The sequence below is a fragment of the Hesperophylax consimilis genome, chromosome 20, assembly GCF_061612785.1.
Source record: "Hesperophylax consimilis isolate HC1 chromosome 20, BYU_Hcon_1.0, whole genome shotgun sequence".
NCBI lineage: Eukaryota > Metazoa > Arthropoda > Insecta > Trichoptera > Limnephilidae > Hesperophylax > Hesperophylax consimilis.
This window is the reverse complement of record NC_142855.1, coordinates 24,187,053-24,213,061: the sequence shown is the minus strand read 5'-3', so window position 1 is coordinate 24,213,061 and position 26,009 is coordinate 24,187,053. Positions and strand designations below refer to the sequence as shown.

General features: G+C 35.8%; 1 protein-coding gene across 1 annotated transcript; it reads left to right on the top strand.

Annotated features, from left to right (window-relative positions):
* Nucleotides 1-1,708: 1,708 nt before the first annotated feature.
* On the top strand, nucleotides 1,709-9,132 carry LOC149414401 (uncharacterized). The gene is made up of 5 exons (XM_089644158.1): nucleotides 1,709-1,939; nucleotides 3,239-3,342; nucleotides 4,346-4,471; nucleotides 5,018-5,132; nucleotides 8,978-9,132. Exons 1-5 carry the CDS (start codon nucleotides 1,786-1,788, stop codon nucleotides 9,130-9,132), a joined length of 654 nt encoding a protein of 217 aa, XP_089500284.1. The 5' UTR covers nucleotides 1,709-1,785.
* The last annotated feature ends 16,877 nt before the right edge of the window (nucleotides 9,133-26,009 follow it).

The following is a 26,009-nucleotide window of genomic DNA, read 5'->3' as shown; positions in this document are numbered from 1 at the left end:
ACAAGTTTGACATGAAAGGTTTCATAACCATCATCATAAACTTTGCTAGGTTAATTCACCCGGTGTGTACTGAGCCTAAACGCTAAACGCTCAAATCACGTATTCTGGAGGAAAAATGTCAAAATAACACGGAATTTAAGCAATTTACAAAGTATTTTCTGAAAGATTAGTAATATGTACTGCTATTATATATATCTTATTTAAAACCCTGTTTCTTGTTTTACTATCCAATATAAAAACATGGTCATAAATATCCAGTATTAGATCTCAATTATATAAAAAGCTTCGCTTCGATTTTGACATTGTGAAATAGACTGTATGTATTATACTATTCAATTCGTTAAAAAAAGGCAAAAGAAAAAGACTCGAAAAAGTAGCTATCACGGCAGTTTCAAAGTAACAAACACGCAGGATTCGCGCGACTATAAAGTTAACGATTTTTTATATTTTTTCTATAAATCCTACAAAAATGAAACAAACGGCAAAATACAGGTTAACTCATTGGCTATATAGCACCATAACAAGTTTGTATGACTCCATGTAAAAAATCTAAGTTATGTTTTTTTAAATGTTGGCGAAAAATTAAAAAAAATGATCGTCTGGATATCTCGAGCAATCGAGGCAAAATTATTTATGTCGCGTTGTCACTCCAGTGGATAATAAACATAAATGATTAATTATAAATATATATTAATATCGAAAATATTCAGGAATTTCACCTTAAATTAAAAAATTACCTTAAACTATTTTAAGTCCAAAATACGTTCACTACTTACATCTAGAAGTAATATTGTTTAAATCTTGTGTTGTTTCTTAATAATTTATTTACATTAATACTAACGTATATATAATTGAACTAGAATTCCCTCACCAAACACAAGAGCAATGTCTCTTTATGGTGAGGAAAGGCTACTTTAATTTCTATTGTTTTATATCTTGTTTATATCCTGTATACTTATCTATGTAAAAAAATATTGTTTTCAAATATTAAATAAAAAAACTGTGAATATTAATATTTTTCCGAAATTAAATCGCTAATTTTGAGATGTGTATTGACTACACAGCACCGGAACGCGTTGACTTTTTTAGCACAGTAAGGGAAAGGTTAGGAGTGATGTGCACTAGGTGCGATGTTGACAACGTAGATATAGTCACGCGTAATCCTACAATTTCATTTCCGATTGTGTTTTGCTGAACAGTTATGGTTATGACAGCGCTTTGTCAGATGGGACTTTGTGGTCTTGGGTGACATTTCACCTATGTTTTAGGCTAATGAATTGAATTTTCGGTAGGTTGCGAAGCAGAATTATATTGTCTATAGGCGCGCCTTTTTTTAAATTTCTTCTACTCTTTGTCGATGGTGTGGTGGGCCGTCACCGATGCCAGATTGTCTTAAAATTTGCCAGATCTAAGGTTAAAATCTTGACCAAACCAATTCTATAGAAGGTCGAGTTGTCAATCTTTATGAATTAATGCTTTTGTGCTAGGACCTGGGATCTCTGTTTTACTTCAACTTATTGTATTGTATTTAATATTATTAAATTTTGTTTGCTTGGAATATTCTGTCAAAACAATGATATCTTATATGAAACTGATATTTGAAATAAGGGATACCTACATATAGAGACTATCTTGACCTTGAAGTTGACACTTCTTGTCTGTTGATCTAATCGATAATTTTAATGCTTTCGTGTGCTCATAGGATTACGTTACAACTATGTTTGTTTCAGGTATATAAATTTGTTTGTGCGTTTACCAATTACCAAACCCTGCAACAGCGGTGCCATGGATCTAGTAAATCCAGAAACTGTTTCCATCAAAACGGAACCAGGGCCCCAGGAAGAAGGCGGAGGTGAAATGCCCTACACTTATATGGATTTCGACCTCCCAGATGTAAAGAAAGAATGTTTGCGATATGCGGAAAGTACTCAGACAGCCAGTGAGTTGCATTGATTATGTTAAATAAATTGTATTAGACCGGTCGGTGGCTGAGTTGACATCGCGCTTGGGTCCCACCCAGGCGTAGTGTGTTCAATTCCTCGACTGGATAAGTCTTCCATCACAACATAAGCAACTTTTTCCACTTACTGTGGTGGTAGTTCGAGATTTTCAAATGTTCTCAGATTTTTCGTAACCCGGGAATGTTTGTTTCTTTGATAAAAAAATAAAAATACAAGTCCATTTTGGATTGCCATGGCGACAGAAAATTATATGTGTGTTAACGCTGTCCTCTTAAGTGGCAGTTATTTTAGTTTTTACCAGTTTTTTTTTTATCTCTGCCGGAAACAGCCAAAGTTTTGTGTGTTACGTTTAGTTTTTATTATTTTATGTTATGAAATTTTGGTAATATTGTCTTTTTTGTTCTTAAATCCATTTTGTAATTTTGTGTCCCAATTTATTTTTGTTTTCCTCGATTTTATTTTCAAGTGTTAGACTGTTGAAAGCTTTTATAGCATGGTATTGATAGTGTATTTGTCCAAAACTTGTATTTACCATCGGAGTTTTTATGTTTTCTGTGTACGCTTGTCTAACTGTTCTGTAAGTGATATTTTGTGCATGTTGAAATTTGTTTTTTTGGTCAAAAATGTAGTTTAGTAGTGTTTTAACGTATAATTGGCGTATATCTAGTATGTCACAACTGTTGAATATTTGTTCTGTATCAGTCAGTCTATGTTTTTTTAATATTACCTTTCAGATCGGTTTCTGTGCGATTTATAATGAATCGATGGCCGAGTTTGTTGCTCTTCCCCAAGCATTTATTCCATATTTTATAAATGAGTGGCAAAGTGCCAAGTATATTGTTTTCAATTGTTTTATTTTATATATATTTCTTATGTTTAGAAAACTATGTATTGTTTTGAGGTGTTTATTTGTGATTTGTTTGATGTGACCATACCCTACGATCACAGAAGCCGCCAATGCTTACAATAAGTGCTCGATTCCTCAAGTTTCCACCTCATCCTCATTCGTTAAAAATACATATTGATGGAAGAAAACATCATTCCATTGAATTAAAACAACAACTCCATACTGAAAGTGCTCAAGAGCAAATGCTTATTCCTTCTGAAGCGGACATTCGGGGTCGTTCTTATTAATTTTCTTAAAATACCCTTGAACTCTCTTCACTTATTTCTCACTTCTGCAGGGTTAATCAATGATTTATTTTATTGTTTTTGTTTAAGGTTTTTTTAAATGAGTTTAAAATCGATGATCAATGTACGTTCATGTTGTTTTATAGCTTGCATTAATGTGGAGACTATTACCGTCAAGGAGGAACTCGGACGCCGAGAAGATAATGATGGGGGATTCTCTTGTATGGAAGTTGACATAGACCTGCCGAATGTAAAAAAGGAATGCTTAGAACGCTTTGAAAGAATTGTCCAGTCCGGTAAAAACACTTTTTTTTCCTAATTTTAACAATTCTGCCATCGTTGTTATCAATTACTGTTCTTTCTTACGCCAAGTGTAGATATTAAGTCGTATTATGCTTTAATAATCGTATTACTTTCTTTTTTCTACAGATCAGAAAACGCATCCTCTGGAGAAAAAAATATTTTGTCCTCATTGTACCTATTCCAATTCTCATAAGTCGAATTTCAAAAGGCACTTACGCATCCATGTTGGAAAAAAACATTTGTCATGTTCGGTGTGCAACAATTTATATTCTCGAAAGAGCAAACTGACGAGACACATGCTGATTCACGGTGGAGAAAAACCTTTTTCATGTTCCGAGTGCAATTATTCTTGTTCTAGAAGTGGCCATCTGAAGAGCCACATGCTGACTCACAGTGGAGAAAAACCTTTTTCATGTTCTGAGTGCAACTATTCATGTTCTCTTAAGGGCCATCTGAAGAGCCACATGCAGACTCACAGTGGAGAAAAACCTTTTTCATGTTCTGAGTGCAACTATTCGTTTTCTCTTAAGGGCAATCTGAAGAGCCACATGCTGACTCACAGTGGAGAAAAACCTTTTTCTTGTTTCAAGTGCAACTATTCATGTTCTCAAAGGGGCTCTCTGAAAAGACACGCGATGACTCACAGTGGAGAAAAACCTTTTTCGTGTTCCGAGTGCAGCTATTCATGTTCTGATAAGGGCAATCTGAAGAGACACATGCTGACTCACAGTGGAGAAAAACCTTTTCTTTGTTCTGAGTGCAATTATTCATGTTATCAAAGGAGTTATCTGAAGAGCCACATGCTGACACACAGTGGAGAAAAAGCTTTTTCATGTTCTGAGTGCAATTATTCTTGTTCTAGAAGTGGCCATCTGAAGAGCCACATGCTGACTCACAGTGGAGAAAAACCTTTTTCATGTTCTGAGTGCAACTATTCATGTTCTCTTAAGGGCCATCTGAAGAGCCACATGCAGACTCACAGTGGAGAAAAACCTTTTTCATGTTCTGAGTGCAACTATTCGTTTTCTCTTAAGGGCAATCTGAAGAGCCACATGCTGACTCACAGTGGAGAAAAACCTTTTTCTTGTTTCGAGTGCAACTATTCATGTTCTCAAAGGGGCTCTCTGAAAAGACACGCGATGACTCACAGTGGAGAAAAACCTTTTTCGTGTTCCGAGTGCAGCTATTCATGTTCTGATAAGGGCAATCTGAAGAGACACATGCTGACTCACAGTGGAGAAAAACCTTTTCTTTGTTCTGAGTGCAATTATTCATGTTATCAAAGGAGTTATCTGAAGAGCCACATGCTGACACACAGTGGAGAAAAAGCTTTTTCATGTTCTGAGTGCAACTATTCATGTTCTCAAAGGGGCACGCTGAAGAGACACATGCTGACTCACAGTGGAGAAAAACCTTTTTCGTGTTCTGAGTGCCACTATTCATTTTCTTGGGAGGGCTATCTAAAGATGCACTTGCTGACTCACAGTGAAGAAAAACCTTTTTCATGTTCCGAGTGCCAATATTCGTTTTCTTTTAAGGGCAATCTGAAGAGCCACATGCTGACTCACAGTGGAGAAAAACCTTTTTTATGTACTGAGTGCAACTATTCATGTTCTCTTAAGAGTAATCTGAAGAAACACATTCTAACTCACAGTGGAGAAAAACCTTTTTCTTGTTCCGAGTGCCACTATTCGTTTTCTCGGAAGGGCAATCTGAAGAGCCACATGCTTACTCACAGTGGAGAAAAACCTTTTTCATGTTCTGAATGCAATTATTCATGTTCTCGAAGGGGCGATCTTACGAGGCACATGCTGACTCACAGTGGAGAAAAACCTTTTTCATGTTCCGAGTGCAATTATTCATGTTCTCAAAATTGCCATCTGAAGAGCCACATGCTGACTCACAGTGGAGAAAAACCTTTTCTTTGTTCTGAGTGCAATTATTCATGTTATCAAAGGAGTTATCTGAAGAGCCACATGCTGACACACAGTGGAGAAAAATCTTTTTCATGTTCTGAGTGCAACTATTCATGTTCTCAAAGGGGCACGCTGAAGAGCCACATGCTGACTCACAGTGGAGAAAAAGCTTTTTTATGTTCTGAGTGCAACTATTCATGTTCTCTTAAGGGCAATCTGAAGAGACACATGCTGACTCACAGTGGAGTAAAAGCTTTTTCGTGTTCCGAGTGCCACTATTCATTTTCTCGGAAGGGCTATCTAAAGATGCACTTGCTTACTCACAGTGGAGAAAAACCTTTTTCATGTTCTGAGTGAAATTATTCATGTTCTCAAAGGGGCCATCTTACGAGGCACATGCTGACTCTTGAACTTACTTCTGAACTTTTTCTTGTTCTGAATGCAACTATTCATTTTCTTAAAGGGGCACACTGAAGAAAGAAATACTGACTCACAGTGGAGAAAAACCTTTTTCATGTTCCGAGTGCAATTATTCATGTTCTCAAGTGGCCATCTGAAGAACCACATGCTGACTAACAGTGGAGAAAAACCTTTTTCATGTTGTAAGTGCAACTATTCATTTTGTCGAATGGTCTCTCTGACGAGACACAATCTTAAACACCATGGAGTAAAACGATCTACACACGAAATAATTTACAATCGTTAGTAAAGCTAAGGTTAAGAAGCTTCATTTTATTTTATATTTTTTGAAAGCAGCTCTGCAACTCACACAGCTCGTGCATCTGAGAAAGTTAAAAGTGTATCTCAATTTTGAAGAAAAAGTGAAAATACGGCCAACAAGAACGAAACTATTTATGTGGTGAAAAACGATAATGCCGGCCTATTGGCCGTGTCTTATTCAAATTAAACTAAATGACTGACATTTCTCAAAAAAAATACTCAATATCAAGACCAAGCTATCCTGGTTTAATAGCCAGAAATGATAAAAATCTACTACATCGCAACCAATTAGCTGACTCTCGCAGTGAACTCGAGCCGGGGATGTTGCACGATGAAACTGATCTCTCAAACAAATATATTTATTCATCATCAAAGTTTCGCTTAACGACAACGGATGCACTGTAACCGAAGGTACATAAAACTGAAACATACCCATTATTCTCACTAAATATTGTATTCATATTCGTTTTTTAAGACATCTTCTGAAAGTAAAGCAAAATGGGTGAATTGTTATTAACATTGTGAATTTGATTTTTGGAATATGGTTATATTATTTCATTTGTGTTTGTTGTCTTTGATTTTTTAATGCTTTATTCTTTGTACCTTCGAGCCTTTCAGATAATTATTGTGACAATAATAATACTTCATCAGTTTTCGAAATGGTACAAAAAAATCTAATTATTATTCCACGTACCCACCTTCCTATGATAGTCAGCGAAAAATAATAAATTAATGTTATAACTTATAAGTGCACATATTTCAACTCGATTATATAAACATTATAATTAACACTATAAAATAGAAGTAGGCCGAGTGGCCCAGTTGTAGCATTGTGAACCATGTCATTTTACTTACTTCATTATTTATTCTCTTTTTCTTAATAAATGTAAATTTTAATTTGTTTATTTACATGTTTTTTTGAAATAATCATATTTCCTCAAATCATTATTGATTACAAACACTTTATATTTTTTATGTTGATGCTCACCACTCTTTTAACTACAAGCACTTGCTTCTATAGAAGAAAAACATTTAAAAAATGAAAAGCGGTGAAGAGTTAGTTGACGAATTATTTTAGTTTACATAAATGATTATACTCTGTAAATTGAATTATTATTTAATTTAAGAATAAAAATTGTTTAAGACAAATATTCATCTTATAATATCTTGTTGTAGGCACCTATAATCTTTTAGTATTTAATGTACAAATTTTTAAAATAATAGCGAATCCATCAGTATAAGTCACACTTTTTAATTATTAATGTTAGTTATTGTGGTGAATGTATGTCTGTCGGTATGAAAGAGATAGGCATATCTGAGTGGGACAGCATGACCGAGATGTATAAAAAGGCATGTCTGTTGTAACTCGTCCTCTCTTCATTAGCAAACTTTTATACTGTCCATTGTATCAATACTTGTAGCTACTTGAATAAAACCAAATAGTAACGGAGTACCCACATACTTTTATTACAAAGAAATCTGGATGATCAGCACGGAAAATCACCACAGTTTATATCACCAATATTTTTAATAAAAAAGTAATATAATTTTCAAAATTTTATTTATATGTCAGATGTAAAAAAAATCACAATTTATGGCAAATTTAGCCCCGAAAGATCAACATCAAGGGAAATCAATAACAACCCAAAAAGTTTTAAATTGCTAAGAAAGACTCTTTTAAAATGAAAGCGTATTTTTAATTAATTAAAATAAATGTTCCCATATCGAATTATGGATTATGCTTTAAGGCAACTATTAATAGGGACTGTCTATTGACTGTTTTTTTGTAATAAATCTCGTTAAGTAGTTATTGGTTTTTAAGTTGTTATCCCAAAATATCATTATTCCATTCGTCCATAAGACCATAGTGCTCATCAAAATATACGAAAGATGTATTGCGAAGGTTAAAGATGTGTTCGGTGTCAACCCTTTAAATATTAAGAAACCAAATTCGTAGATGCTTGGGACCAAATTTGGTCTCCTAATAATTAACGGGTTGAAATTTAACTGTGTAACATTTTGTAATAGATTCATTCTGTCTTAAGTCGAGCGGTTGTGGAGTTGTGCGTGCCGTGTCTCAAAAATCGTCAAAAGTAAGTTTTTAAAGTTTTTTTACGATGCCTATATTTTGATAATGGTTTTGAATTTTGGTTTAATTAAATGTGTTTCGAAAGCTCATTAACTAACGATTTATTACATATGTTTGGTACAATTGATTTTTTTTGTATTTGCTTCTTGATTGTTGATTAAATAAAAAATGGGAGGTTTTTTCGGACTGAGGAGATTTGAAACAGAATGTTTCAACTCTCCTCGTTTTCAATTTTATTTGTTTATTATTTTACGGGCACAAAATAAAATGTTTTTTTTGTTGATTCAATTTGTTTATTTTGTTTCAGAATGCCTACTTTTATAAAAGAAAGACTGCCAGAGGTATGACGAGTCTCGAAATATATGATCTCTCAGAAGAAGAAGTAACTTTGCGACAGAAAAGTCTCCGTGACGCGGCTTCGAGTTACAACCTGAACCATACCTCCCTCTACAGGTATATTACAAAAAAACTGCTTATGAAACTAAGGAAATGCTGCTCCAACGATTGGATATCCGAAAAGACCGTTTTTTAAATCTTCAATTTACCGGCTACTCCTCCTCAAATCAGCTACGAAACAGAAGACGTACCCAAGTCTGCAGAAAACTCTGATAAGAATTCACCTGATCTGGCGATATCTGAAGTAATGCTTAATACTTTCACGATGCCTTCAACCACTGAGGATATAATACCTATAGCATCTACATCACGAGATACTTCAGTTACCGTGACAGCAATTCCATTCTCACCTGCAACTCTTAGACCCTTGCCAAAAGCTCCACCAAGGAAAGGAAATCAAACAAACAGACGCAAAGTGAAATCCGCTGTGTTAACTGACACTCCCGTAAAGAATGAACCAGCTGCAATCGAAGCAGCTAGAACGACTAAGAAAAAGGTGAAAAAACCTAGCTTTAAAGAAACAAAAACAACAAAGAGATCAAAACCAGGCACTAAAATTAAAAAGGTCAAGGTTGTCAAGAAACGAAGAGGAAACGAAGACAATGCAGAAGAATAATAATCCATTTGCCTTTGTTGTTTAGAGCCATATTCAAATAGCAGAGCCAAAGAAAAGTGGGTGCAATGTCTGGAATGCAGCAACTGGTCTCATGAAGCTTGCACTAGTGGGGAACTTTCTTATGTTTGCCACAACTGCTTTTCAGACTGACGTTTTTTTATTTTCATAATACTTTTTATTTCTGTTAGTTTGTTTTGTACTTGAAAAGTTTAATTTTTATTAGTAGGAATGAGGAACTTTCTTATGTTTGCCACAACTGCTTTTCAGATTGACGTTTTTTATTTTCATAATATTTTTATTTTTGTCAGATTGTTTTGTACCTTCTTGAAAAGTTTAATTTTAATAAATACCTTTAAATTATATCATCATTTTTATTTTACAGCCTTTAATACTCAAAAATCATATGTTTCAACTCTCCTCGACCCCTGTTTCATCTTACCTCGGTATGAGGGGAGTTGAAACAAGTTGACTTGTTACGGTTAAGTCGATTTTTAACAACAATATTTAACGCTTACAATTTCTTTATGTTAGTCATTCGTAAGTGTAAAGAATGACCTATTGATTGGTACTAATATCATACGATTTCTGTCTATAGTCTTTGGTGTATGAAACAAAATGTGAAAATTGTTTCCCCTACAAATGAGGATCTCTGACCAGACACGTGATGACTCACAGTGGAAAAAACCTTTTTTATGTGCTGAGTTTAACAATTCATGTTTTTGGAAGGGAAGTGTAGACTGAATGCTGTAGAATTGAAATTCCTAAGACAAATGTATAGTAAAACCATGAATGATTGTATAAGAAATGTGGAGATCCGCAAAGAGTACAAGGCTGAAGTAAGCGTAATGAGTAAGATCAAGAAAGTGACGATTAGATGGTTTCGGCATGTAGAGTGAATGAACGAAATAAAGGCATTTAAGTAGAATATATGCAAATGTGAATGGTAGCAGAAGTTGGGGACACCCGAGGAAGACATGACACGACCAAGTCGGGCCATGTTAAGAGTCAGAATTATAGAAGAGTATCATATGCCAGGACATGAAAATGTGCAAGAAGTCGACTGTCCTCATAGTCTGATTGAAAGACATCTACGACACACATTTAGTCCATTATCACTGCTGAGATCGCTGATGAAAACGAAATCCAAATCTTTCGAATGAAAAATTAAATTTTCTAAAGTAAGTAAACTTTAAAAATTACATTTGTCAAATGTAGGTAATGAAACAATAAAAAAAACAAAATTTTCAACTTATTCACAAAATTGAACTTCAATAATTTTACGCATCAATTTTTTTTTATGGAATACCGCACACAGTCTCAACTGCTCCCAACCATCTGACGCCAGTGAGACTATGGAATCCTCAATTGGGGTATATTAGTATATTGTGAGGCTGAAGGTAGTGTGGAGGAAGGCGAAGAGAGATGGTATGTGAGTATCTATTCAGATCTGGTCACCAAACACGGCTAAAGCCATTTCAATTCTGATGGTGGTCCTTACACCATATCTTCCTCTCTGGAACATGCCGCAAATACACTATATGTTATTTTAAATTAATAATTTGTGAAATAACATAAGTTATTCAAATAAAATTTACTTGCGCACGCCGGGGTTTGAGCCCGCGACCTCCGGATTTCTAGTCAAGAGTACCCCTAGACCACGGAGGCCGTAATACGTACGATGTAAGAATATTTCACATCACGCATGCACCGACAACCGATAGTAGTATATTAGCGGTAGGTACCTTTGTACTTGTTCATTGTTTTCAAACTTAAATAATATTTAGATGATTTATGTAGAGCAGTTTTTGTGAAAAATCACCCCAAGGACGCTGTTTGTATATTTTAAAATAATACTTTAAGTCAACTACTAACTAAGATAAAAGTAAAGTGTTTGAAATCTAAAAATCATTCTGTATATACAATTTACCACTAATTGGCTAATTGAACAAAAAATACCTCAAACGTATGGGAGCCGAATTGTTCAATCTCCAGACGATGTGTTCAATATCCAAAATAATCATTCATCATTTTCATGCCATGTTCAACGTCCACTTTTAAAATCATAATATGGGCATATTATAGCTTCAATCTTCGAAAAATTATTTAATAAACAGTTATTCACAAAATTCTCAATGAGATGCACGGTAATGGTAAACATGAAAATAGTAACAAAGACAGTAATAATATTCTCGGAAGTCGCTCCTACTCTCTCACAGCTCGTACATCTGAGAACGTTAAAAGTTGATCTAAATTTTGTAGAAAAAATAATAATACGGCTAACGAGAAAGAAGATATTGATGTGTTGAAGAACAATGGTACCGGCATCTTCTTCTTCTTCGATGGCGCTACAGCCCATATCGAGCTTTGGCCTCCTGCAACAGTCGCCTCCAACTCCTCCTGTCCTCAGCGGCTGACTTCCAGTTTGTCACCTGGAGAAGCTGTGCCGGAATGAATGGTACCGGCATAGACATATGAATATTAGTAGACCTGCCCTAAGTGATTAAAAGCGTACTATTCCCCACTCCCCATACCGGTTCCATTGGAGCCGGCTGGGCTCGCGTATGGCTTCCCGTGAATCTTGAGAATGTGACGTCATCATTCTTGTTCGAACTAGCGTCGAGCTATGGTCGAGGCATTTTATGAAATAACACGGCAAAATAGTGGCTTGTGATATGAAAACTTGTAAAAATAGATGTGAAAAAGAGAATAAATCACGTCGTATAATATGAATCAGTTGTAGAAACATATACTATCACATCGAGCCAACATTGGTCGAATGTAGCGATTCTCAAGTGTGCGCATCGTTGTTACTGGGAAGTAAATTATGAACACTAAAAGTGTCTTAACTAAATACGTAAACAAAATATTCGACTCTGAAAATAGAAGAATTTTTTTTTTGCCGAATATGGACTTCGCAAATTTGTTCATAACGTGGCGAGTAATTTGCGCTCCCATGTAAAAATGTCTATTCATTCAAAAGCAGATTTTACTTTTAAGAACTAAATAATGGTGATATTATAATGCGAAATGCCTAAATACTGTCAGATTGATTTATTGACGAATCACAGTCAGCTTTACCCCCTTCGTTCTTCAACAGTTGATTTTACCCCTCACCTTTAATTTCTAGTCTATATATTCATATGTCTGTGGGTACCGGCCAATTGGCCGACAAAGTCAAGTCCAAGCTATACTGAAACGATCAAACCTTACTACATCGCAAGCAACGAACGATGCATTCGAACATTATCTCAGATACTCTTTCATAATTACATCTTTTATCATGATCCTTTTACCGTACATACGCCTCAGGAATCTCATTTTCAATTCAAGATTAATTTCGTCCTACTCTCAGAAACATAACCCCACTGTCTGTCATTTATTTCAATTAATTTATTTGATTTCAATTAATTCAATGACTGTGCGATTAATTTTTAGTTCAAAACGATATTTTAAAATAATTTAGAAATTGGCATGTATTACAAAATGTTATATAAATAACATTCGAAATACCCAAATGTTATTATGACCACCCTGTATAGAGCTGTAACGGACGATAAGTTGATACAATTTGCTGATAAAAGGATGAAATATTATTTATCTGTTGCATTTTCCATTAAAATTTTGTATCGTTCTCTGCAGTGTACATCTTTAGGCACTATGTGTGGTGAAATCTCCCGGAAAGACACTAAAATAACTTTGTAAAAAGCAAAATCACAAGTGCAGATATTTACTTTTGTTGCGCTAACGAACGAATGTATAGTAATAGTAATATAGTATAGTAATATTCTTCCAAATCATATTAAGTCTACCAATTCCTTAGTTAAATTTAAAAAATTAATTAAGATTTTTGTATTGACAGACAATTGTCTTAATATTTTTTCATCCTTGTCCTTTCTTAAATAATAAGATTTTATATAAGTCCCATTTACTAAAAACTGAATGTCACCCTATCTGTCTTTATTATCTACTTTGCTTCTTCTTTTGAATAATGATTAGTTATGGTTCAAATATTGTTACAATATACTGTCAAATTACCCATCTGGTAACACATCTAATACTTATTTTTTTCTTTAATTTTGAAATATTTTGTGTTTGTATGTAGAATTAATTTATGTTTGTGATTACTCTTATGTTTGCTTCACTATAGTGTAAATTGTTAACCTCGATACAGGCTCAGTCCTAGTGAGGTTGATTTTTATGCGAAAAAAAAGTGTTTTATGGATAGTGAGATGCAATAAATAGTATAAAAGCAATAACGCGGTCATCCCGCTGCACAGTGGGCCAGCGCTCAAGGGAGGGCGGTTATAGCATGTTGACGTTGTGATAAACATTAAAATCATATGCTATTGTATTTTAAAATGCGTTTTGTTGATAAATACTTAATAAAAACAATTAGTTTGCTAACTATATATACATATATGGCGTTATTAATTATTTAAAACTATAAAATGTGTGTAAAATTGATTGTGGTTGATTTTATAAAGAGTTTATGTATTTTGAATGGTTGGTGAATGCTGATAATATAATTATGTGTATATTTTAGGACTTTTTATTTAAATGTGTTACATAATTATTTTATCATACTTATTTTTTCATACTTTTAACCTTACTACTATTTGCTGATTATACCGTTATACTATTCTCTGTAATTTAGTATGTGAATGGCACATGTTGTGCCGTATCTGTGAAAATAAATAAATAAATAATCACAATAAAGTCCCGTTAAACTGCTAGATAGCTGTTTTTTGATAGGGTTTTTCCACCATAGGGTTTTGACTAATTACTAATGGGAATAACCCATATAGTATATTGTGTTATTCCCTTAATAATTTACATTGTTGCTTAATGTTATTATCCAGGTATTAATTTATATTAATAATGAATTTGATATTTGCAAATGCAGTAGAGACACTTATTGTCTAATTTCTCAAGTAATGGTTTATTGATATTTTTGGAATTATTCAGTACGTAAACTAATAACTAATTACTTAAATAATTTTCAAGTACTATGCATGGAGTGTTTATTGCAATTGTCCAGGAATTTATGGTAATAGAAATGTTTAATTTGGTAATGATAAAATGAAGAGATTTTGCTTTAAATTCTAATCGTTTATTCATCTAGAATTAAGGGTCAACCTTTTATAGACAGACGTGTTATTTACATAGATTTTTATCGGCTTATAACTTTCTATGGCAACTTAACATTCATTAGACAAATCAAAGAAGGGTAGAAAATATAACATATATGTAGTAAAGTCCAGTATAAACACGATACACAAATAACACTTTAACCCATCAGACTTTACCAGTCACAGTGAGGGATCGTACGTGACGTCATCGTTCTAGTATCTTCTGTCTCTGTCGTTTTCAAGCAAGACGCGTGTTAAGGAAGAAGACGAAGGTCGATGACGTCCGTACGAGCTCTTGCTGGGACTAGTTTTTACAAAAATCGACATCATATGGAAGTGTTATTACTACATGCAATGGCAAAACAGGCAAAATTATAAAGGTATAGAATATTCACAAATATCTACATTACTTAAAAATATTTTTTTCAATAAAATACAAAATAAAACACTAAACGTTTAACACGTAATACCCGGAGGTTGAAAATGAAACACATGCGGCGGTGGTGGGTCCAGATTGACCCGGCTGAAATGATGAAATTAAAAGGCTTTTTATGCATTTTTCGTTCATATTCTTACTTTTATATGATATTATTGTAGTTCCTCATTAACTCATAACATATCCCCTGTGTTTCTTGTATGAAGATGGAAGTTTTAGAAATTAGTATTCCGTAAAATTTACGGTTCGTCGTTATACAGCGGCGCGGACATCCCGCGCAACAGCTAATCAACGACTGAATCGACGACGGCCCTGCAGTGTTGCCAACAAGGATTCTACATTTCCGCTAGAATTTACAAAAAAATCCGCCAAATTCCGTCAAAAACTTAGTTGGATTCCGCCAGATATTCCGCTTAATTTAAAACCACGAACATTACACAGTTTTTTATTGATGAAGTAAAACAGTTTCATTAAACACAATACAAACGTTTTATTACAGATTATTAAATTTTTATGTTAATGTTCACTTAGAAATTAGTATTTTAGTAAAATAAAGTTAAAACAGTATATCATCATCTTCACTTTCCGCCGCCACCGCATGTTGACCCTGTTGGTCTTCAAATTGTAATGAAGACGTAGATGGTTGGGCTAGGTCACGTTTCTTATTATATATTTTTACAGTTCCTACCATATTTAATACCTCTGGGGGTAATGTATATGTATCGCAGGTTTTATTTAATCGCTGTAATCCCGAACGAACATTCAAAATTGCATTTACCGAATCAGTTTTCATTTTGTTTCTGGATTTATTTTTTACAATGTTCATCATACTAAAAACTCTTTCCACATCTGCATTTGACTGTGGTAAAATTAACATTGTAAATACAAAATCACATAAGTGCTTGAAGGGATTCACATTGGCAGCATCTTCGTAAAATTTGACTTCTGTCCAGAATTCGATTGTACTATTTATTTTTGTCCATTTGGTGAAATGTATCATTTTCCACTGGTCTTCGATGAGAGAAATTTCATCAGATGGATATTTAAATAATACCAGTAAAGGCGTTATGGACTCCTTGTGTACTCTCAATGTGTTGCTTACGCTGAAAACATTAATTTTTTCCAAAATTTCAAAGTTATCAGGAAGTCTCTGACGAAGTTCCTTTATTAATTTTACTGTAAAATCAACACATCGTTTACGTAAAGTTTGTTCCTGTGCTACTGACACAATATTATTTTCCCTTAACGATGTCATCTTGGTTTCAAATCGAATCCCAAATATGGTCGGGGATCCAGATGACTTTCAATATTTATCGTCAACGGATCAATGTTTGGCATTGGAATGGCTACTTTTGACACTAATAAACTTAATAGATTCTTTAGGTCACCAAATAATTTGCAGGGGTCTGCAGTTTTCGACTCAAATAATTTATTAACTCTCTGTACCTGTTCCAGTACTGGGCAAATAAAACAGAAAATAAGAACATTGGTATCGTCACTGTACATGTTATATAATATTTCTGCATTATAACAATTTTGAGTATGCCGCGTAATATTAAAATGAGCTTTTAATTCTATCCATTGCTTTAAGATTCGATCCACGGCGGAATAGATCGATAGCCAACGTGTCTGACATACTTGTGTTATTTTATGGGGTTCATGGCCGTCGTTTATTAGGCTGTATATTTCTCTGTATGCGTGTTGTCTTGACGAAGATTTAGCAAACCAATTGTATGTTTCTGACAAAAGGAATTCTAAATTTCTAGGCAGAGTGTTTTCAGATGCCTTTGACACAGCTAATTGGAGTGAATGGCAAACGCATTTAACCAGAATTAGTCTGGGTATTTCTTTTTTCAATTTCTGATATACTCCATTATTAACTCCAATCATTACAGAAGCATTATCTGTGCCGATACCTAACATTTTCTGTAGATTGAGGTCGAACTCGCATAATGTTTGCTTTAGAGTAAAAACTATTCCATCAGCAGTGCACTCCGATAATGTAGCAAGTTTCAAAAAGGTTGACACAATTTTTCGCAAAGAGCTGCTGTAGTAAATAATGACTATTCCAAGGTACTTGCATACACTTATGTCCGTTGACTCATCCAATAATAAGCTAAAATAACCATCACCAATATCGTGTTTTAGTTCTTTTACAAAATGTGGACTAAGCACGTTATTTATCACTGCACTGCATTTCGTGCGATGCAACTGGAAATCTTTAGCAGCTGAAGAGTCATGAAAAACCTTTTTTAAAAGACTTCCGAGATGATCAATCGTCAAAATGCTGCAATGTTCAGCAATAAAAAGACTCAAATAAGCTTCTGATGAATTTTCTTTCGGTTGGGATTCTTTTGAAAAATTGAGAGTTTTTTGACTTCCACTTGAAAAGGCACTTGAATTTAGTTGGTGTTTTTTTGATTGCATGTGGTTCTTTAAATCACAATATTTATTACTACTGCTAACAACACATCGACAAAATTTACACTCGGGGAAATCCTCACCACTCGGATCGTTTTTACGAACAATCCAGTCTTCAAATAATTTGTCTTTAAGCCACTCTGCACGAAATTTTTGTCTGTACTGTGGTTTCGGCATTTTTGATAAACACAAACTAAATAATTACAAACTAACTAAATTCTAACACAAACTAACTAAATTCACGATCGCAATCGGTATCGGCATGCACAATAATAAATTATAAAACTGTTGACCCAGACAAACGATATATGACGCGCCGGCAGAATTCTAGAACTGTATAGAAGTATAGAACTTAAACAAAGAACTAAACGAGCCAACAGGGTACATCATTCTCAATAACGAAATAATTCCCCGAGGTCCCTGAGAAAAGGAAATCCCCGAAAGTCATATATACGTATAAATAAATAGCGATCATTACATCTAAAATTCTCAGCAACGGTACCAAGCGCCGCTCCCGGCCACCACGTAAAAAAGTGTCACATTAGTCTGCGGTCCGTGCTGCAAACCGTTACCTTACTTTCGAACTCTTCTGCGCGGCGGCCTGCAGTGGCACGCAGTACCATTGCTCCGAAGTGGACGTGTGATTGCCGCTATTGTTTGCTTGGAGAAATTGCCAGTGCGATAAAGTAATGAAACGAAGGACTCCCCATTTTTTCAGTAATTAGTAATTCCGGGCTCTATTCGATTCCGCCAGAAAATCCACCAAAATTTTGAATTCCGCTAGACACAAAATTCTTCCGTTTCGAAGGGACTCAATCCGCCAGATATAGCGGAAAATCCGCCAAGTTGGCAACACTGCGGCCCTGAGTCCTAACACGGCCGATGCGGGTGCCGGGCGATGGTCAGGGGAATGAGGAGGGCAGTGCGGGAGAGGGGGACAGGAAGCGTTCGTCAGAGGAAACAAACATTTTTATTTCTATAATTATTAAAATTTTCGATGGTGTGCATTTACAAGAATATCGTGTATTATTTAAAATACCAGAAATAAATCACTTATTTGATAATTTCCTTGTGGCTGTACCTCTAATAGAAAGATGTGTAAAGAGAAAATAAATTCAATTTATAGCCATATTAAACGATGATTGCTTATGCAAATATTAGAAAATATTATTGAGTATAGTATTAGTTGAGTATTTACTTTCCTCACACATTTATTTGTCACAATTAAAACCATTGAATGACACACATTAAAAAATACTAAAACTTTTATTTTTCAACAAAACAAATTTAAATTAACAATTTTCATTTAAAAAAAACGGAATAAAAGCAATATTCTAAATACGAAAATACAAAAATGATTCGACGATTAATAAAATTTATATACATACACAAAACACCAAATGGATTTATTATTAAAAATTCAGCAGCAAAATAATTATATAGCACTACCAATTATAAAAAGTTTAACAGTTTTTTATTATTTAAAATATATTAAAAATGCTAAAATTCACAAAAATAATTCATCGATATATTATATCATTCAATAAATGTCATCGAAACGTATATTGCTAAAATATAGCGGAAGCGATCTCTAGATAAAGCGGAGGGGAAAAAATGCTGCCGGAATAAATCCTCGGTAGTCCAAAGTTCGCTTAGTTCTAACTTTCGGCCGCGATTTCTTCCTGAAGCCAAAAGAACTCCAAAAAATGCATACATTTCTTTCTTCGTAATGTTAGGAAAGCTGGAATTTTTCGGATGGAGCTAACTAACTAACCATCACGCCGTTTCCCCGCAGGGGTAGGCAGAGAGGACGGACCGCCAAACAACTCGGTCTTGGCACACACTCCTTGCCTCATTCACATTCATACATCTTCTCATACATACTCTTCTATTATTCTGACTCTTGACATGGCCCGACTCGAGTATCTGATTCACTTGATCGTGCCATGTCTTCCTCGGGCGTCCCCGACTTCTGCTACCATTCACATTTGCATCATATATCCTCCTTACACTCCTATCTTCGCTCATTTGCTCTACATGCCCAAACCATCTAAGCGTCCCTTTCTTAATCTTACTCATTACGCTTACATCAGCCTTGCACTCTTTGCGGATCTCCACATTCCTCACACGATCAAACATGGTTTTACCACACATACGCCTCAGGGATCTCATTTCAACAGCATTTAATCTACTTTCATCCTTTCTTTGCCAGTTCCATGCCTCACTTCCATACATCAAGGTAGGTACCAGCACTCCGTTGTGGACTGCTAACTTCGCTTCTTTGGACAATTTTTTGTTAGCGCCTACGGCGTTTAGTCCTCCATTAACGGAATTACCTGCATTTACCCTTCTTTCGATATCTCTGTTAGCCTTCCCATCTCTCGTAAACATACTTCCTAAATACACAAACTCATCCACCTGCTCCAAGTATTCCCCATTCACAATTATATTGCACACTGTTTTCGTACTCTCTCTTTAAAACACCATTACTTTAGACTTACTTACATTCATCATTAACTCATTCTTCATGCATACTTCGTTCATCCTAGACACGAGAGACTGTAGATCATCTATACTATTAGCAATCAGCACCGCATCATCAGCATACAACAGGCAACATACTTTCAAATTATTCAAATTCGCGCCCAATCCCACCTCTTTCAATTCTTGCATACAATTATCCATGTATAGATTGAATAACCACGGTGACATTACGCAGCCTTGTTTAACACCTTTTGTGATATCAAACCACCCCGTAAAACCACCGTTTACCCTAACACATGCAACGCTTCCCTCATACAGAGACGCAATTGCCTGAATCAGATTCGTATTCACTCCATACTTGGACAACACCTTCCATAGCTTTTTTCTGTCGACTCGGTCGTATGCTTTTTGTAAATCTACAAAGGCACAGAAAAGTTTCTGGTTTTTTGCCAGAAACTTCTCAGTGAGCATACGCAATGAGAATATCTGGTCCATGCACCCCCTTCCACTCATGAAAGCACCTTGCACATCCCATATTTTATCCTTTGTTTCCTTTCTTACTCTTTCAATCAAAATTCTACCATACAGCTTGCCAACTGAACTAAGCAGGCTAATAGCCCTATGATTCCCACATTCCATACGTGACCCTTTACCTTTGTATAATGGCATGATCACAGCCCTTCTCCAATCTAAAGGCGTGTAACCTTCCTTTAAACATTGGTTAAAAAGATTGCACAACCATGTGAGAATTACACGGCTACCTCCTTTAAAATATTCAGCAGCAATATTGTCAAACCCAACAGCCTTACCATTCTTCATACATTTAATCGAGCTTTCTATCTCATCCATGCTAATTTCGGTAACATTCACTCCATCGTCATTCATATCTGATTCGCCACTGGAATCACTGTCATTCACTTCGCTTTCGAAGACTTCCTCGAAATAATTCATCCATCTCTCTTTTATTTTTTCCTCATTCGTCAACATTTTTCCATCTTTTGATTTTATCACTTTCATGCTTCCGTTTTCTGGGCCACTCCGGGACCTTTTGACTTCTTTCCAAAACAACTTAATGTTTTCTTGGAAATGGTTTGTCATTTTCATTCCTTCTTCCTCTTCCAGGCGTTTCTTTCGTTCTTTCACTCCAACTCTTACTTTTTTCTTACATTCCTTATATACTTCTTTCGCTCGATACTTCTCTTCGCTGGAAGCACTGCCAGCCGCAATCAGACACAACCATGCTTTCTTCTTTTCTGAGACCAGTGCTTTAATCTCATCATCCCACCATGCATCACCTTTCTTCCTACCTTGCGTACTTATTCCACAAACCTCCCTAGCAGATTCACAAAGACACACTTTTATGTGGTTCCATGTTTCGTCTATGCTTAGACCATCCATTTCCTTCGCATTCAATCTTATCTCTGCACAATTCACATACTTACTTCTCACATTATCGTTTTGCAGTTTTTCTATTTTGACTCTTGTCGGAGCTGGTACCGTTTTCACTTTAGAGCGCCAACCGCGAAAGAGGTTTACTCTCGACACTACAAGAAAGTGGTCAGTTTCGACCTCAGCCCCTCTGAAAACTCTTGTGTCCTCGGTAACAGCTCTCAACCTAGAGTCAATTACTACAAAATCAATAATTGACCTCTCATTTCCTCTTTCCCACGTATATTGGTGGATACCTTTATGATCGAAGAAAGTATTCGACACAAACAGGTTCCACTCTAAACATACTTCAAGCATTCTGTTCCCGTTGTCATTCGTTCTTTTATCCCCAAACATACCTAAGACCGAATCAAATTCGTCACGTCTAATTCCCACCCACCCATTCAAATCGCCTGCCATTATAATCCTTTCGTTCATATTTTTTAGTCTCATTACAACATTCACACCAGTCCAAAAATCATCTTTCACTTCATCGCTTTCAGAATTAACAGGGGCGTAGCAAATAACAAGAAACACCCTTGTCAAACCGATTTTAAATCTGATCCACATTATTCTCGGACTTACACATTCATACTGCAACATACATTCAATCATTCTGGGAGACAGTAGCGCTGCAACACCTTGACAAGCCCTCTCCGTATCTGGTCTCCCAGACCAAATGACGAGCCTATCATTATGCTGCATTGTACCGCTACCTTTTTCCATACTCTCTTTTATACAAAGTACGTCCAAACATTTGCTCACCATAGTATCACACAGTTCGTTCATCTTTCTTTCCATTCCTCCTCTAATGTTCCATGTACCAATTCGACATTGATCACGTTCCGTCCTCCTCTTTGCGCCACCGAAGGGTTGGCGATGTGATGGATAGCGAACCTCATCGACATCTTTGTCGGCCATTCCCTTCCAAGTACTACTTAAACATCTTAATTATACAACTTATCATATCGTTACACACATAAAACAAATAATACATATTTATACGCTTAATATAACATTTAACTTAACAAATAAACTACCACTAAAAATAGTTATTTTATCACTATATAATTGTTTTAAAACACTCCATGTAGACAGCAAACCAAAGAGCGCGGGTTCATTCCGATTTCATCCTTCATTTCCGATGTCATTATTCCACGCGCGGAAGGGCACGAGCGGTGGGGAGCGGAGGTTGCGGCAGGGGTTGCATGAGTCGCCAAATGACTCTTTTCTTGTGCGGGTTCAGGGTAGATTCCGAGAAACGATGATTCTGTGGCCTAAGGAATGTCATATGGCCCACATTCTATAACGGCACTGAATAAGCACTGTATGCGTCGGACAGCGGGGTTTGCAGTATTGGTGCGGGTGGACGAGGGGCAAGGGGCAGGGGCCGAAGGGATGATCACATCTGGTGAATGTTCAAAGCACTGATCTCGTATTATAGGCACAGGAATTCACACATCTTAGGATTAACAATATTATTTGTCATCTTTTCTTAAAGTCGTTATACGTCCACACTGGTCACAGTAAAATTAGTTTTTAGTACACTTAAGCAACTTAAATACAGTAAGGAACATTTATTGACACTTTTAAGGGCGGAATATATGAAATTTCACTTGTAATTGTCGAAGAAAGACGAGACCGACCAAAACGCGTCAGGCTGCTGACAGAATTTATTCGTATTTTCAATAATTTCCTCCACCATTTCATTTGAAATAAACAAATCAAAAGCATCTCTGATGGATACTATGTTCTGGCTACCGTTTTTTAATCCAGGGGTAGAAGAAATAATGTTATGGCTTCTGGTACGTGAGCTGGCTGGTGGCGCAGAATTCCATTGGAATCCGGAATTCGACACGTATAAATGTTGATCTGCAACGGATTCATTCGAATTTCTTACACTAACTTCATTATCACTTCCATTTCCACTTTCAGATATTTCCTCTAATAATATTTTTTCCGGATCACTTTCAAATTCTGGATCTAATGTTTCGAATTCCAAGTCGACCATCATCACTGATCTCACTGTTCGAACTGTTAAGAAGCTTTTCGATCTCATTATCAGATAAATAATTTTGCTTTGCCATTGCGTTCGTACGCAACGAAAAAAAAAATTAAAACAAAGTCACAAACAAAAATCACAATACTAGAAATGTGCCCGAATGGTTGACAACATCTGCGCGGGACTGTGAGAGACAAAGACGGAAGGACAGAGCGAGAGATATGCTGTTTCGTCGGCTGCTCGAATTCAACTGAGAAGAAATGGAGTTTTTGCGTGTTTTTATGCACAATTATGCTTATAACTTTTTTAAAACGTGTCCGATTTTAATCATTTTTGAGTCGAAATGTGGGTAAATATTTGATGAAAGAATAGACAAAAGGAAATTAGCCTAAACGAGATATTTGCGGCAAAATCTTTTTTTTTAAAAACACTGGGTCAAACCAGACCCATCACCGGAGTCGAGGTGTTAATAACAATTCTAACACCTCTTTTGACATCACAGACTTCTTCTTACGAGGCAAATTCCTCAAGCTACAAATATAAGGATATGAATGTAGAAGTAGTCGATGTAAAAGGTCAGTGTTTGTTAAAATACGGGACATTTTCCGCGTATTCTCGCGCCTAAAACGTTTAATATTTTTTTTCCCAGATTCCGCAGCCTCTTCGGATAACTCCCCTATAGATAATAAAGCATGATCAATCACTTCAGACCCATGAATTAAAAGTTTATGCACAGAAGATGGTAAGTAATACCAGGGATATTCTTCAACTAGTAGTTTCGCTGTTTGTACCGCGTAAACCCTAAACTTATATTTATTTATGCCATAGCCTGATGACAAACATTGTAGCAGATGACAACACTGTCGATCAGATCTTTACTCAGTCCGGTAATTTCTGCTGAAATTAAAGAATTTGTGATAAAAATTCTAGCTGTATTGCCATCATTTGAAGTGCCACTTCCACCACTTTGTGGCTTATCATGATTAACCCCAATCTTTTTCTGAATTGAATTTGAATATATTTTTTTCTCTGTGCTAAACGAACCTTGTCTTCGCCTAACCTAATCTGCCATTTCTGTATGTCAATTCTATATGCAACGTGGATGAAATATTCAAAAAATCGTTTCCACGAATGAAGTGGTGATAAGCCAAACTGGTACCTACTAGCATCAACTGGTTTATTTAAAGATTTGTTGATATCGTTCATCTCTTTCGGTGACGCTCTACAAATGTAACATCTCATTGATGGGGATTGGCTAAGGGCAGAACATACCGTTCCATCAACCATTGTTAAGTGTAACGAATGTCGGACCTTGATTTCGTTCATCTCTTTCGGTGACGCTCTACAAATACAACATCTCATTGATGGGGATTGGCTAAGGGCAGAACATACCTTTCCTTCAACCATTGTTAAGTGTAACGAATGTCGGACCTTGATTTCGTTCATCTCTTTCGGTGACGCTCTACAAATACAACATCTCATTGATGGGGATTGGCTAAGGGCAGAACATACCGTTCCATCAACCATTGTTAAGTGTAACGAATGTCGGACCTTGATTTCGTTCATCTCTTTCGGTGACGCTCTACAAATACAACATCTCATTGATGGGGATTGGCTAAGGGCAGAACATACCTTTCCTTCAACCATTGTTAAGTGTAACGAATGTCGGACCTTGATTTCGTTCATCTCTTTCGGTGACGCTCTACAAATACAACATCTCATTGATGGGGATTGGCTAAGGGCAGAACATACCTTTCCTTCAACCATTGTTAAGTGTAACGAATGTCGGACCTTGATTTCGACCTTATCTTTTTCACATGTCGATGGCTGCAAATTATTAATTTTGTTTTCTATATAAACTTCTTCTTGCACAGAGAGTTCTTTTGTTTCCTTGGCAAACTGAAAGCGCACGGGCCTGCAAAATCTAGTTTAAGAGGGGCGCGAATTTTTCCATATAATTTCATCTGGATCTGAAGTGTTTGTCTGATAAATTAATTGCAGACGAACATAGGAAGTAACAAATAAATTGCCATCCTCCTCTGTACTTGAATTCCGAAAACTCTGTTTGTACTGGCTGTGTCCTGTACTGCCGTCAAAACCCCACTTCCCAATTAAGAGCATATTATTATTTTGTAATAAGTCAGGGCACATAATTCTTCCTAAAACTGCTTTTTGGGATTCAAGTAACCGGTTGGTCGTGTGATCTAATAATGATTGTAAATCAATTTCGGTCGATGATTCTGTGATTATTTCCTCCAAGGGATAGCACCGTTTTTTCGCATCTAATACTTTTTGGTATGATGGTAAAGCATTGGCAGATATTTTTGAATTTACAATTTGTTTTATTAATAAATACTGATGTTTAGTTAACGCGGCTTCTACAATGAGAGATCCTACTTCGTCGGTACTAACTTTTGAAATAGAGCAGTTAGATTGATCGGAGAAATTTAATAACGAATTAACAGCAGAATCATCTAAATTTACGTTTTGATCGTTTGCTACAGTCCTCAAAGTTCTTCCTGTGTCGAACACTCGAAGAGGACGCCTCTTGACGCTGTTCTTGAACACCCTCTACCTCTGTAAGTCATGTGACTCCCGAAAGTTCGCATTCTTCTGTCACATTCAACCAATCAGAATACCTATTTAATAACTAGTTTAGTTTTCGAGCGGATACTCTTCTTCCAAAATACAACAAACCTCTTGCATATGTAAGTAATACGCTGTTGCAAGCCAGAAATGTTGATATTTTCGATATCGGGAAAGGTTCCAGTCACCACGTGTAAAACGTGGCAAGCTTTTTCTGCATCACTTCCAGCATTGGTTAACCAAATGTCAAACAAGTGCATCCCCGTAAAGAAGCACTTCTTGTAAAAGGGACCTAAAATAAAATTTTAAAAGTTATCACAAAACTATATGTACATGTGATTTTTACGTAGAACGTCGTAAACCGGCGCGCGGCGCTTCTATGACGCGTCCA

What these genes read in the sequence shown, in the direction of transcription:
- LOC149414401 (XM_089644158.1), top strand. Translation starts at nt 1,786, where the DNA reads ATGGATCTAGTAAATCCAGAAACTGTTTCCATCAAAACGGAACCAGGG. An exon ending in GGAAAGTACTCAGACAGCCA is followed by an intron (nt 1,940 to 3,238) that starts GTGAGTTGCATT and finishes GTTGTTTTATAG; the next exon opens with CTTGCATTAATGTGGAGACT. An exon ending in GAGCCACATGCTTACTCACA is followed by an intron (nt 5,133 to 8,977) that starts GTGGAGAAAAAC and finishes AGAATGAACCAG; the next exon opens with CTGCAATCGAAGCAGCTAGA.